Source organism: Otolemur garnettii, unplaced genomic scaffold (assembly GCF_000181295.1).
Source record: "Otolemur garnettii isolate 467f Iridium unplaced genomic scaffold, OtoGar3 scaffold00252, whole genome shotgun sequence".
NCBI classification, from domain to species: domain Eukaryota; kingdom Metazoa; phylum Chordata; class Mammalia; order Primates; family Galagidae; genus Otolemur; species Otolemur garnettii.
In genome coordinates, this window is record NW_003852647.1 from 1,339,338 (window position 1) to 1,353,999 (window position 14,662).

General features: G+C 42.2%; 1 protein-coding gene across 3 annotated transcripts in view; it reads right to left on the reverse strand.

Annotated features, from left to right (window-relative positions):
• Positions 1-14,298, reverse strand: part of ARHGEF6 (Rac/Cdc42 guanine nucleotide exchange factor 6) — a 117,390-nt gene extending 103,092 nt beyond the window's left edge. For 2 of the 3 annotated variants that reach the window (XM_023508515.1, XM_003802657.3), the window contains exons 1-2: positions 14,095-14,298; positions 12,785-12,868 (exon numbers count right to left, since the gene is read on the reverse strand). In XM_023508515.1, the coding sequence (XP_023364283.1) occupies positions 12,785-12,868; positions 14,095-14,259 (249 nt within the window). In that variant the 5' untranslated portion in view covers positions 14,260-14,298. Of the gene's footprint in view, positions 1-4,213; positions 4,349-12,784; positions 12,869-14,094 lie in introns of those variants that run through there. The other variant, XM_012813258.2, reaches the window with a different exon arrangement.
• Positions 14,299-14,662: the final 364 nt, after the last annotated feature.

Consider the following 14,662-nt stretch of genomic DNA (forward strand, 5'->3'; position numbering starts at 1 on the left):
AAAAAAAAAAAAAAAGGTTTCCCTGACCAGTAGTCAAACCCAGACCAAGGCAAGAAAAGGAACAAAGTCCAGTCACTAGAACCACACAGTGTATGTTGGGCTGCCTGACCCCACACTCGAATTCCTCAGACAGATATGTGTTTGGGGCTGGACTTTTTAAAGTTTTTCTGGCCTTTTCATGTCCTTTGCTGGCACAGGGTGACTTCACTTCCTCCATGTTATACGTGGACGTGTAGAGTTTCTGTCATTGCCTGTGTGTCTAATCTACGGTAGCCCCTCTTTTCCCTTTACCGTAACTTTCTGTTTAGATGCTATTTTTCAGTTTACAAAGTGCTTCAGCATATCATACCTCATCTCATTTAATCTGCTCTTTTTAATCAGTTTTGGGGTAAACAACCAGATTCCCCATAGTGCTAAGAGGCTTAAGTAAAAAGCAGGGTTTGAGTGAGGGCCTGAGGCAGTGTCCTCTGAATAAAGTGCATAAGTCTGAGTGCAAAGATGGGACATCTCTTTTGCAGCTCAGATCTTCTCTGACCACTCAGTCATTTTGTAGTTGTTCATCTAACAAACACTTATGAGTACCAGCTATGTGCCCTGTTCTATACTGGGTGCTAGGGTTACAAAGATAATCAGGCTATCGTTTCTGCCTTTGAGAAGTTCCAAAACTAGCAGATTCATCACAGATAAACCATAGCAAGAGTGGAGGAGCAGTGTAAAGGTAGTTCATCACAAAGGATTATGGGAAAATGGGCATAAACTGCACAGTTTAGCAAAGACCATCTACAATCTGAGGCTAAGAAGGAACCTGGTATCTCCTTCCTTATAGTCCTCAGCTTAGTAGTAGACACTTGAGGTTGCTAGACTGCTGACCTCTGGATATACCAGGATAACAGTTCCCAACTCTACATACACATTAGAATAATTTACAGAGCTTTCAAAAAAAAAATAATCACAAGGCTTAGCCACTTTGGAAGACTGTTGGGTAGTACCCACTAAAGGTGAATGTATATGCACCTTATGACCTAATAGTTCCCACTGCTATATATAAACCCAACAGAAATATGCATATATATCCTCCAGAAGACACTCAGAGGGAGTGTCTACTCATAGCAGCAATGCTCACAGCAACCAAAAACTGGAAACAACATAGATGCCCATCAACAAGTGAAGAGAAAAACAAAATGTGGTACATCCATACAATGAAATACTACACAGCAATGAAAAAGAACAAACTACTAGCACCTGCAACAACATGGATGACTAATACTAAGCTGAGTGAAAGAAAACTTATACACACACAGAGAAGTACATACTGTGTGATCCCACTCACAGAAAATACTAAAATGAAAAATAAATTGATCTATTATCTTAGAAGCCAGAGTAGCAGGACCCTTAATGAAGTATAGTGACTAGGAATAGGCACCATGGTGGGTTCTGGGTGCCAATACTGTTCTGTTTCTTATTCAGGATGCTAATTATATGGATGTGTTCAGTTTATGCAGATTCACCAAACTATATACTTAGGATTTGTGCAATTGCCTGAATGGATATTATACTCCAATATAAAGTTGGCTCAAATATTTAAAAATAAAGAAATACCAACGTCTACAAATTGCAGACAAATTAACCCCAAATCTCTGGGTTATGGAACTCCAATATTTGTATTTTCTTTTTTCTTTCTTTTTTTTTTTTTTTTGCACTTTTTGGCCCGAGCTGGGTTTGAACCTGCCACCTCCGGCATATGGGGCTAGCACCCTACTCCTTTGAGCCACAGATGCCACCCCAATATTTGTATTTTCTAAAAGCACACTAGGTGACTCTAATGGACAGCCATGTCTGAAAAGCAAAGGGTTAAGTGTTCCTGTATTTACCAATAGCTCTTGGGGGCAACAATCTGGCACAGAGCAAAAGGAATGAGTTCTGGAATAAAGTTCATCATGGATTACCTTCTAGTAGTGTGAAGTATCTGCCTGGATCATCTCCAAACCTCAGTTTCCACCACAATATAAGGCGTACAATGCCACCTACCTGTCGGGATTATTGAGAGGATTGAAAATGATAATATACTTAAAGCACTTAACCCAGTCCCTAGACCATAGTGGGTGCTTGAGAAATGGCAGATGCTCAACTCCTTTACTACCTTGCATCCAGGTTCCTAAGCACAGTGATAAACAGATTTCTGTAAAGGAACAAAACTCACACTCTCCAATTTCTCCTCCTGAATGAGTTTCTTTGTAAAGACCTAAGTAATATTACACTTGAACGAATGATGTCAAATGAGTATCAGAAATTTCTGGGCTCTGACCGCTCAGTCTATTCAGCACCAGCTATCCCTGAATGTGATGGAGAGGACGCAGCAAGCTGTAGGTAAATACAAACCACAGACCCTCCTTTGGAAAAGTTGCTCCTATCCTTACCTCTAAGAACAGCGCCAGCCCTGGGTGACCAAAGCACCCATGCCAAGATGTGTGTTAGCAAAAAGAATAGAAAAAATTAGCAGCCCGAAAATATACCAAATGAAACATTTTTATATAAAATGTCACATTGTAGTAAAAACAAACAAAAATCTACCACTGGTAAGCTGTAGGACTTTGGTTAACTAAACTTTTGTTTCTTTGTCAAATTAAAGTAATGCCATCTTGGGCAGTACCTGTGGTTCAGTGAGTAGGGCACCAGCCCCATATACCGAGGGTGGCGGGTTCGATCCCAGCCCCAGCCAAACTGCAACAAAAAAATAGCCAGGCATTGTGGCGGGCGCCTGTAGTCCCAGCTATCTGGGAGGCTGAGGCAAGAGAATCGCCTAAGCCCAAGAGCTGGAGGTTGCTTGATGCCACAGCACTCTACCGAGGGCAACAAAGTAAGACTCTGTCTCTAAAAAAAGAAAGAAAGTAATGCCATCTCTCCTACCTTTACAAGGCCACGATAAGTTTCAGATAAGATGAAGTAGGAAGCATTCAAAAAATTGAAAAACCAAAGAAATGCAAGATGAGATTACTAGCTGGAAATTCACTTTGTTCAAAACCCCAATCATCTCCCCTGACAGAGACAGAACACTCCCTTGTTTGAACTGCTCCAAGCACTCTCAGAGCCTCCACCGGCCTGAAGCTGGCTTATGTAAGAAGGGACTGCAGTACTGCCTGGCATGTAGCATAATACTTTGCTGAAGAGAAATCCTTGGAAATGCCTCAGCTGAAGTACAAGGGCAGGCCCAGGACTTACATTTTGGAGAGAGGTGCTCTCAGTTACGGAACACCAGAACTGTGGCTGGAGCAAATGATGTCATCAGAGATCCTCTTACATGGTCAATGTCAAAATTAAGATAGGAAGTTCAAGGACAAACTATGGGTTTTCCAAGCAAAAATAAGTTTTAAAAACAGTTTGGGCCTTAGAATCTTGCCTTAAAAATTGTTAATACTTTACAGAATATCAGTAGAAATGCATCTTATTCTGTAAGGCTTGTTGGTTTATGTGAAGCTTTTATTGTCATAAATATACATAGTTGCCTAGAAAAATATATCTGTTTACTGTATTTTTACTCCCAGTGCACATTAAGTAAAGGGGGCAAAATCGTGTCAGTCACTCCTATAATCCTAAAACAGTAACAAACCAAAAATGAAAACGCAAGACCTTTGAAGGGACAGAGACAAACTTGAGGTATCTCCAGTCTAGATCTAAGAAATGAAATGGTTCAAATACCTGTTGGGTTCCTAAATGGCTGGAAAATGAAAACTTGAAATTAACTAGGAGCGCTTGAAAACACCTTGTACAGAGTACAGACAGGTCTTGCCCATGTACAAACCATTCCTGCGACAGACCTCTATACTCAAAGCGGCAAACATCCCCAAATATATGGATACCCCAGGGTTGGGAGGGCATCAAATTAGTGTCAAAAATAGTACCATTGACTCCTGCTCTGGTTCAAGGGAAAGAAAAAATCAGGTCTGATGCAAACCTTGTGGCCAGAACTGGACAACTAGCCCCTAAGTTTGGCGCGTCCTCACTCTGCACCCTCAGCCCCCGCACCCCAACATCCCAGCACCCTGGATCTCAGAATACAGCGAGGCCCTGGCAGAGAACCGACCCCGCTACCGGGGCTGTGAGCCACGGCAATGGGGAGGAAGGGCGGCTCCTCTCCCACGGAGGTCCTTCGGAACCCACCCCCAGGCCCTCGTGCGCTTTCCTTCCCCTGACCCCTTGCCCCAAGGCAAGTCACCTGGCTCTGCCGCTGCCCGCCTGTCCTCCGGCTGCTTGCTCACTCCAGCCGCGCCGCTGCCGCCTCCTGGAAGCGGCTCGCCCTCCCGAGTCACGGGGCCAGCGAGCGGCGGGCAAACCTGTGCCAAGGCTGCGGGAATCGTTCAATCCAGCGGGAGCTGGGACCCTGCCCTGAGCGCCGCCGCCACCAGGGGGAAACTGGAGAGCTGGGCTCGGCTCGCCCCAGCTGGGAGGGGCGGCTGCAACTTTGCGCCTGGACGCGGGCGAGGAGGGGGCGCCCGTCTCCAAACTCTGTACGGTTCCCGCAACCTCTCCAGCCAAGGGATTGTTTTTTAATCTAAAGGGAAGTCAGATTCTTGCCCTCAAGTTCTTGCTGCCACAGCTGTGCTGCTCGGCAGACCGAGGATCGCGGGGCCGAATAGGGGGTACAGGAGACGCACCCCACTGGGTGCGCTGGCTGCGAGCCGGGTGAGGGCGCGCGGGGCGGCAGCGGGAGGGGAGCAGCTGCCTGGCGAGCCAGCTGGTGAGGCTCCTCTGGACCCCACTCAGCTACCCCTGCTAGCCCCCTCCAGCCCGGAGTCAGAGTCCCGAAGGGAGAGCGGCCTGGAGGGACTGGGCCAGCGGCGGGGAAGCAGTGACCCGGACCTGGATCGTAGAAGTAGGAACTGGAAGTGACAGCGGCGCAGGGCAGAGCAGTAGCAGCAGCAGCAGCAGCAGCAGCAGCAGCAGCAGCGACAGCAGCCGGGGTAGCCGCGGCAGCTGCAAAAGCCGCGGTGTAGCAGCAGCGGCCACACTGCGCATGTTGCTGCCGCCTGCTTCAGCCCCCAGCCCAGGGCTGCCCACTCCTGGCCTGCGTGGGTCACTGCCAAAGCCTGGGGCGGGAATCCCAGAATCACGAGCTAGCCCTTCCTGGTGGCCCGTCTCCTCTCTCACCCCCAGATGCAACTCAGAACCCCCACGCTCTATTGTGAGCCACTGAGACACTTAGGCAAAGAAGCCTTTTCTGCGGCCCTGCACACACCTCCCTTCCCCGGACAATCCTGGATGCCCTTTCTAGCCTCTCTTATAACAGGCCCCAAATCAAATAGTCTCTTTGAGAGGGAATGAAAAGGTTCGTGATAGATGGGAAATGTTTATAACCTTACTCAAAGTCTTATTTATGCAGAAATACAATTCAGTCAGTAAAAGATTAGGATGGCCAGAGTCATAGGTGACATTTAATGTGACTCTAGGAAATTCCATGAGGCATGTTATATTTGCTCAACAGAAAAAAAGAACTTGCCCAGATCCTCTTTGGTCTTCCCACTAGCTGAAACTGAGCAGCTAACTATGCAAAGCTTTGCCCATCGAAAACCAATGGAAATGGACCAGTTAAACAAAGACATTACAACCGTTACAACAACCCTGGGGTGGCAGAGCCAGGGCTCTAAGGAAGAGGTCTGCTGATACCCATTACAGCTGCTGCTTAGTTGCCTGGTCTTGTTCCTAAGTCCTCTAGGGAGGCTCTGCTCTCCTAAAGATTCAGCCTTGACTCCTAATCATTACTAGAACTGTCTTACTTCCAGAACTGCTTCCCTGCAGAGCAGCCCCTGGGAAATGGCAAATCGTCCATCCCACAGGCCTCACGGTGGGGAGGGCACCCATGCTGTTCTGGTGACAAGGCATATGGAGTGACTCAGGGAGACAGGAGGGAATGAGGGGGTGGGGGCACAGAAAAAAAAAACATACTGCTACCAGCTGGTACTGGAAAGAAAGAAAGAGAAAGAGAGAGAGAAGGAGATAGAGGAAGAAAGAGAGGGAAGGAGGGAGAAAGAAAGTGAAAGAAGTACTAACCGAACCTCATACATTCAATGAAATCCTTCAAGAATAACACATCTTTTTACAAAGGAAACTTGGCCTTGGTAGAACATTTTGAAAAATAAACTTGGCCCAGGAACTGATCAGAAAATGATAGGATGTCCCTGGCAAGGAGTTGGTAGTAATGGTGGCAGAAGATGAAGCCTGAGTACCTGGTGGGGACAATCCAGGGGAAAGTTTGACTGAAGGAAAACCTCAGGGCTGGAGCTTTCACAGATCAGCGTGTCATATGGCTACAGCCAGGACACCGCAGTCAGGGAGCTACCACCGAGGCTATTCTTGACTGATTAGAAACTGCTTGTTTCTAATCAACTGCTTGTGCCCTTGAGTCTCACCAACTTCACAGGCAACACAAAAATAAAACCATCATTGCTAGAACTTGCATTGTCAAAGGACTTTCTGGTCACATTAGTAACACTCTACCTATGCATGAGTTTTCTACATGTTATAGAAGTTTTCACTTGAGGCCTGAGTATTTTCCGTGCCTTCTCCACTCTGTAAGAAAATCAGAAAGATATATTTGGTTCACAAAAAGAAACACAAATGAATTACAAAAGGATGAAAGAGTTTCCAGATTCATTAGGAATCATGAAATACAAATCACAAATGAAATATCATACTCATTCATCAGTTTAGCAAACATTAATGATAAATAATATCCAGTGTTGCCAGAGATATGAAGAAGACACGTTCTGCATTATTGGAGTGAGTGTAACTTGTTATAGCATTTTTGTAGAGGAATTTGACATTATCTATCAAAATTTGACACAGTAATTGCATTTCTATGAAGAAAGATGTTTCAGGAATAATCACAGATGTACTCAAATATCCATGTGTATATACAACAGGACTCACTGGTGTGTATGCCAGAAATTCAAGATTGATTTAATATATGAAAATCAATCAATATAATATCATATGTCAGCATAATAAAGGATAAAAACCAACCATCATCTTAATGGATGCAGAAAAAATGCTTATTGGACAAAATCTACCACCTTTTCATGATAAAAAAAAATTTAACAAACTAGGAATATAAGGGAACCTTTCAACCTGGTAAAGAAGATTTACAAAAAATCTACAACTAACATCATACTCAGTGGTGAAAGACTGAGTCAGGTGCAGCAACTCATGCCTATAATCCTAGTGTTTTGGGAGACTGAGGCAGGAGGATTACTTAAGAGTTGGAGGCTGCAATAAGCTATGATTGTGCCACTGCCCTCCAGTCTGGGCAACAGAGCGACATTCTGCCTCTTAAAATAAAACAGTAACACTTAAAGCCTTTTCCCTTCACATCAAAAATAACACAAGGAAGTGTACTCTCATCACTCCTATTTAATATTGTACTGAAGGCTCTAACCAGACAAATTAAGGAAGAAAATGAAATAAAAGGCATCCAGATTGGAAAGGAAGAAGTAAACCTATCTCTATTCACAGATAACATAATTTCATACAGGAAAACCTTAAGGGAATCCACCAGAAAACCAATTAGAACTAATGAATAAGTTTAGTAAAGTTGAACAGTAGAGGATAAACATAAAAAAATCAATTATGCTTCCATACACTTGTTTGCAATAAAAATTCAAATATTGAACAAAAAAGTATCATTTACAATAGCATCAAGTACAAAGAAAACTACAAAGTATTGTTAAATGATATTAAAGAAAACCTAAATAAACGGAAAGACATCCCATGTTCATGGATTCAAAGACTTAATATTATTAAGATGGTAACACTCCCCAACGTAATCTACAGATTGAACACAATCCCTATCAAAATCTCAGCAGGCCTTTTTTTGCAGAAATGGATAAGTTGATCCTAAAATTTGGGCACAGAGGAAAGTAAAACTCAGTAGAAATAATGTACGGGGGGGAGGGGAGGGGCAAAAACTACCTACTAGGTACAGTGAACTCTACTTGGGTGATGGACACACCTATACCTGTGACTCAAGCATTATAAAAGTGATCTATGTAACCAAAAACATTTGTACCCCCTTAATATTTTGAAATAAAAAAATGTAAATAAAAGAAATCAAGGGCGGCGCTTGTGGCTCAGAGGAGTAGGGCACCAGCCCCATATGCCAGAGGTGGCGGGTTCAAAAACCCAGCCCCAGCCAAAAAATAAATAAATAAATAAATAAAATAAAGCAATAAAATGAATTGAAAAAGACATGTATGGACATGCAAGGGATCCAGTATGGCCAAAATGATATGAAAAATAAAGAACAAAATTAGAGGACACATACTTTCTAATTTTAAAACTCATTACAGAGCTACATTAATCAAGTCAATGGGGGAAAGAATAGTCTTTTCAACAAATGGTGCTGAGACAAGTGAATGTATACACGCAAAAGAATAAATTGAACCCTACCTGCCACCATATACAAAAATTGACTCAAAATGGATCAAATACCTTAAGTGGTAAAACCATAACACTCTTAGAAGAAAACAGGAGTAAATCTTCATGACATTTGATTAGGCAAGGGTTTCTTAGCTATGATACCGAAAGCATAAGCAACAAAAGAAAAAAAATAGATGAATATGACTCTATCAAAAATTTAAAAAAGGTAAAGTCTCCATCTTTTTTAAGGCTGCATAGTATTCCATGGTATACATATGCCAGAATTTATTAATCGATTCATGGGTTGATGAGCCCCTGGGCTGCTTCCATGACTTGGCTATTACAAATTGAGCTGCAATGAATAATCTGGTGCAAAGTACCCCACATACGCACAAATGTATTCATGATCTATGTGTATATGACTTAATAAAAAAAAATTAAACTTTACGCAATTTGGACTCCTGTGGTCTAAATCGTGAAAAAAAATAATTTAAAACACTGCTGTGTTTTAAAGGACACTATTAAAGTTGGGGAGATATGGGCCAGGCAAGTGTGGCTCATGCCTGTAATCCTAGAACTCTGGGAGGCAAAGGCGGGAGGATTGCTTGAGGTCAAGAATTTGAGACCAGCCTGAGCAAGACCCTGTTTTTACTAAAAATAGGAAAATTAGCTGGGCATCATGCCAGGCATCTGTAATCCCAGCTACTCAGAAGGCCGTGGTAGGAGGATAGCTGGAGCTGAGGAGTTTGAGGCTGCTGTGAGCTAGGCTGATGCCACAGCACTCTAGCCTCAGCAACAGAGTGAGATTCTGTCTCAAAAAAAAAAAAGTTAGGGAGCTGCCTCAGAGAGCACTTTGTTTCCCAGGTGTCTTGGCACACTTCCCTGGTCAATTATTAGCTATGTGATCCTCTAGAGCAGTGGTTCTCAACCTTCCTAATGCCATAACCCTTTAATATAGTTCCTCACGTTGTGGTGTCCCCCAACCATAAAATTATTTTCATTACTACTTCATAACTGTAATTTTGCTACTATTATGAATCGTAATGTAAATATCTGATATGTGGGATGTATTTTCATTGTTACAAAGGACAAAGGATAAATAAAATCTAAATCAGCGGTTCTCAACCTATGGGTCGTGACCTCTTTGGGGGTCGAACAACCCTTTCACAAGGGTCGCCTAAATACACCCTGCATATCAGATATTTACATTACGATTCATAACAGTAGCAAAATCACAGTTACGAAGTAGCAATGAAAATAATTTTATGGTTGGGGGTCACCACAACATGAGGAACTGTATTAAAGGGTCGCAGCATTAGAAAGGTTGAGAAGCACTCCTCTAGAGAACCATACAGAAATACAAAGATTGAGGTCACTTGGGGAGATCCAGTGGCCACCCAGAGGGCCAGAAGATGGCAGCTCTATATGTAATGTGGTCAGCATGCCCCAGAGCCCAGTATTCAACTTATCAGTGCTCTGTGCTGCATCTCTGGCTCCATTTTTCTGCATTTCCAAGCAGACCATTTAAGCTGGCATTCCTTCTTTAGATAAATAACAGTTCATTCTGGGCAACAGTCAAGCCCCACTCTTTTTTCTTCCCATAAATTTACAGCTTTATAGAGTCAGCAAAAATCTATTAGGCATGTTCTATGCCAGGCACTGTGCTAGACACTTTGGGCCTGAGAGATTACTCTATGCAGTGACATTTGCAAATACTTGTGATTAGATCCGTCTCCTAGCTACCTGGAAGCTTGAGACTGGATGGGCAGCCTTCTTGGCTGCTTGGTGCTCCCAGCTCAGCTTTCAGTCTCTCATTCCTTAGGTATAGATTTTATTATTCCTTTCTCAGGGTTCTAGGAGTGCTTCAATATCCCTTGCAGGCAGAATTTTCCACACAACAATGCAAAGAGCACTATTTAGTAATAACATAACAGCAAAAAGCTATTGTGCATGTCTCATGTGCAGAGACATATTAAGTGCCTTAGACATGTTATCTCATCTGATCCTTAAGACAGTCCCCATGCAGTGGATGTAATTAATGTCTCCATTATACAAATGAGAAAATAGGAGCATAGATAAATCAAGTAACTTTTCCCAGCGTCTTGCAGTCAGTAACTGACTAAGCCAGCACTCTAACCTAGGCTTATCAAACTAGAGAAGGTATGTCCTTAACCACGATGCCTCATTACAATGTTCAGACAATATCTGGGTCAGCCTGAATTATCAAAAAGAGATAAAAAATCCAATGCCTTTTATTCAAGAAGACAGAAAGTTACGATATAATTTCAAGAGGGCTTCTATCCAGTGGGGAAAGAAATATTTGAAGCATTGGTGCTTAAAGGAGAAAGCATTATTTAGACAAATCAAGGTGTTTCTGTATTACCTAGTGTTCTTAGAAATGCAAAGAAGCTCAGTATACCTTCCGGCAGCCTGAGAGTGCAGAAATCATTGGGAACTTCACCAAGTTTTTATGTGAAAAATAAAAAAAAAATACCAGGATCTGTTCCATAGTAGACATTATTCTATAAAGGATAGAATAAAGTGGTCTCATGCAATACCTACCTTCAAAGCCAGAAGGAGAGACAGAGAAACAGAGGTAGGGCATGCTCAAATTGGGCAATAGGGAAAAACTGGAATAGGATATTCTGAGATAGGTGTAACCTGCTGCTAGGGCGAACCTGAGGAAAAAATTGTGAAAGAACTGAAGTTTATCTGGGGTAAAGCTAATGATAACAACAACAATAATAATAGCTACTCCATGGAGACTACTGACTACATGGCAGGTACTCTTCTGAGGGCTTTACATGTATGAATTCACTGATACCTCACATCAGTCCTATGAGATAAGTGCCACTACTATTCCCACTTTATAAACTGAAGCCTGGAGGTATAGTTAAGTAACCATGCCCAAAGTTATAAAGCTACTAGTGAGAAAGAACCAAGATTTGAACTTTTAAGAAGTTTAGCACCAGAGTCCATGCTCAAATCTCAATTGCTTGTCTGCATATAATGCTCTTAATGCTTATTTACTAATATAGAGCAATTCTTCTGTATCTGGCCTTTTTGATTTCATAGATCTTATGAGGTTAGAGCTCTTAAGTCTAAATTATTATGTGGTATCTTATTTAATTCTTAAAACATCCCCATAAGGTAGCTTTTACTACTATGTCCATTTTATAGATAAAAACACTGAGGCAGACAGTTAAAGAACTTGGCACACAGGTGGAAATACCACCTCTCTTTCAGTAACGTCTTATGCCTATATTATATGGTACGAGTCCATTTAACATAAAATAATGCAGCTGGGTATGGTGGCTCCTGCCTATGATCCCAGTACTTGGGAGGCCAAGGCAGGAGGATCACTTGAGGTCAGGAGTTTGAGACTAGCTTAGGCAACATAGCAAGAACCCATCTCTACAATTTTTTTTAATCAGCTGGGTGTGGTGTCACACTCCTGTAGTCCAAGTTACTTAGGAGGCTGAAGTGGAAGGATCACTTCAACCCAGGAGTTCAAGGCTTCAGTGAGCTATGATCCAGCCACTGCACTCCAGCCTGAGGACAGAGAAGACCCTGTCTCTAAAATAAACAAATAAATGAATAAATAAATAAATATCTTTAATGCCACATAATTTAATATACAATTTCTACCTCAGAACTAGCTTGTCAGCTCGGTACCCATAGCACAGTGGTTATGGTGCCAGCAAAATGCACCGAGAGTGGTGGGTCTGAACCCGGCCCGGGCCAGCTAAACAACTGCAACAAAAAATAGCTGGGCATTGTGGCGGGTGCCTGTAGTCCCAGCTACTTGGGAGGCAGAGGCAAGAGAATCACTTAAGCCTGAGAGTTTGAGGTTGCTGTGAGCTGTGATGCCACAGCACTCTACCGAGGGAAAAATAATAAGACTCTGTCTCAAAAAAAAAAAATAACTAGCTTATCTCAGCTTTTCAAAACCTCTGTTCTGAAGCATGAATGAGAAAGAATGACAGTGGCTTTTACTCTGTTCCCAACTTAGGGGGATTACAGTAACCCTGTGCAACAGCCAGTGGCCCACTTTTGTTTCCCCTCAGTAAGGAAGCACATTCTCAAAAGCTCTGTCGCTGGACATCTGTTTTCAGAGCTTGGATGCTGTATATAAAAGGTATCGTTTTTTGAGTTTTGATTTTGTTTTGGTTTGTTTTGTTTGGAACTGATTTCTGGAAAAGACAGGCTAGCAATCTACCACTGGAGACCACCAGTCTCAACTCTGGTTTCCATAAAAAGCTACCTTTGTTTAACTTGGTGGCCCAAGACAGTGAAAATAAAGTCCTTTTGCTACCAATCTTGATTAACGGAGCAAAAACTGATGACAGGAACAAGACACCCTGGGTAGGCTTACCTCCACTTGAAGGGTTGCACATGCTTTCAGGAAGTCATTAATGTTGTTGGTGCATTCAGCTTCAGTCTGGGGCTCCAGGCAATACTGGAGAAACAGTGAAATGTCACTTGGAGATTGTCATCCCATGCCAAGCAAACTGCACTCATCATTTGCTGATAGCTAGAGAAAGTGGGCTTTTTAAAAGCATGGGGCAACATTACTGTCAATCAGGAAGAGAAATAACCACCAAAGGAAGTGATGCAAAAATCCAAACGGTCGCTCTTTGTTTCAAATTGTCACCAAACTCTGAGATCCAAGCCATGTCTACTTAGAAACTTTTTTTTTCATGCCTTCTGTCCCAGTGTGCTGATAGCAAATTAGAGAGACTTAGACAGTTTTTTTGAGGTAGGTTCTTGCTTTCAAGAAAAAAAAACAAAACAATACCTATTACCTTCCTCCCCTTTCCTTATTGTAATTTGTAAAAGTTGTATTTCCCCTTGAGCGTTCTCTACATTTGATCACATTTCTCTGCATTTTATGACCATTTTATCACTCTTTCTCAAGTTTAAGAAATTACAAGTAAATCTACTTGCTCAGTAAAAATAGAAAGTGGTTCAAGAAGACAAAAGAGCTTTACTCACACTCACATTCCATGATGACTTTAAGAAAAATAATTGTAGATCTACAGCTTTAAACTTAAAGTATCTAGAAATTTTCTATTCTCATGATCATGGGTCTCCAACATTCATTAATAAAATCCTGGATTTCTTTTTAAAGAGAGTAAAGTTAGTTTCACTTTGAATGCAGGTTGGATTAGAAACCTCTATCTGGTTTCTGTTATTTTAACAAATTTTATGTGACATTTTGAATTCTCTTAGTTGGTAAATAGACCTTCCTTCAACGGATATTTTTTAAAAAAGAAGTCTGTATTAATTTCAGTCTGCCAATAAGCACCATCAAGATTTACAATAAATCCCTCTTATTATTCCACAGACTTCTATGTACCCCAATTTTAAGAAAGTGTCCTGGGTAAACGTGGAGATAGAATGCGCATCTCCATGACGGAGCAAGCTTGCGATGTGGGGGTTCTTGTCCCTTACTGCCAGTGGTATAACAGATTTTCCCTATACTAATATTTGGGGGCCAATTCCTAAAAGATGACATTCCATTTTCTGACTTTTCAAACTATAAGAACAGTACGAATGTCTGACCCTTAGAAAGATATTAATGTAGGAAATTCCCATGACCTGGGCAATAGAAAGTCTCAAGAGTTCCATCCTTGCTGCTCTCTGGTGGTAAGCAATCCCAGAGAGAACGCAGCTCCACCTTACCTTCTCCACAGAGCCGGGCACCAGTCTGTTGATTAGTTTGCACAGCACTACCCCATTCTTCAGCGAGGACTTCAAAAACTCCTCCGGATCACAGATGGTCTTTTTGGGGGAATCTAAAACTCCCAAAGATATAAGCCATGTCACGATTCGCTCTTCTGGATTCATTACTGAAGACGGTACACTGTGAACAGCTCTTTGGGGCAGCTGCAAGGACTAAGCCACATCCGTGATTGCATCTGCTGTTGTCTTCCTTTTTCTGAGTTCTCTTCTGTGCTCGCAGAGCAAAGGTTTAAAACAATTTTTCTCAGACAACAGTGGAACCCACTCAAAATATGGGATTTTTCAAACCACAAAGGTCACGCTCACAGATGTGGAAACGGATAAGAATTAATGTTAAAATCCTGGATAACACTGGTTTTCATTTCCAAGAGCTGCAAAATAAACTCATTAAGGTAAAACAAAAGAAGAAGAAACACACACACACACACACACACACATACACACTCTCTCAAGCAGTGCAAGAAGCTAGAAAGGAAGAAAGTGAGGAAGATGCCGGGGGGGGAGGAGA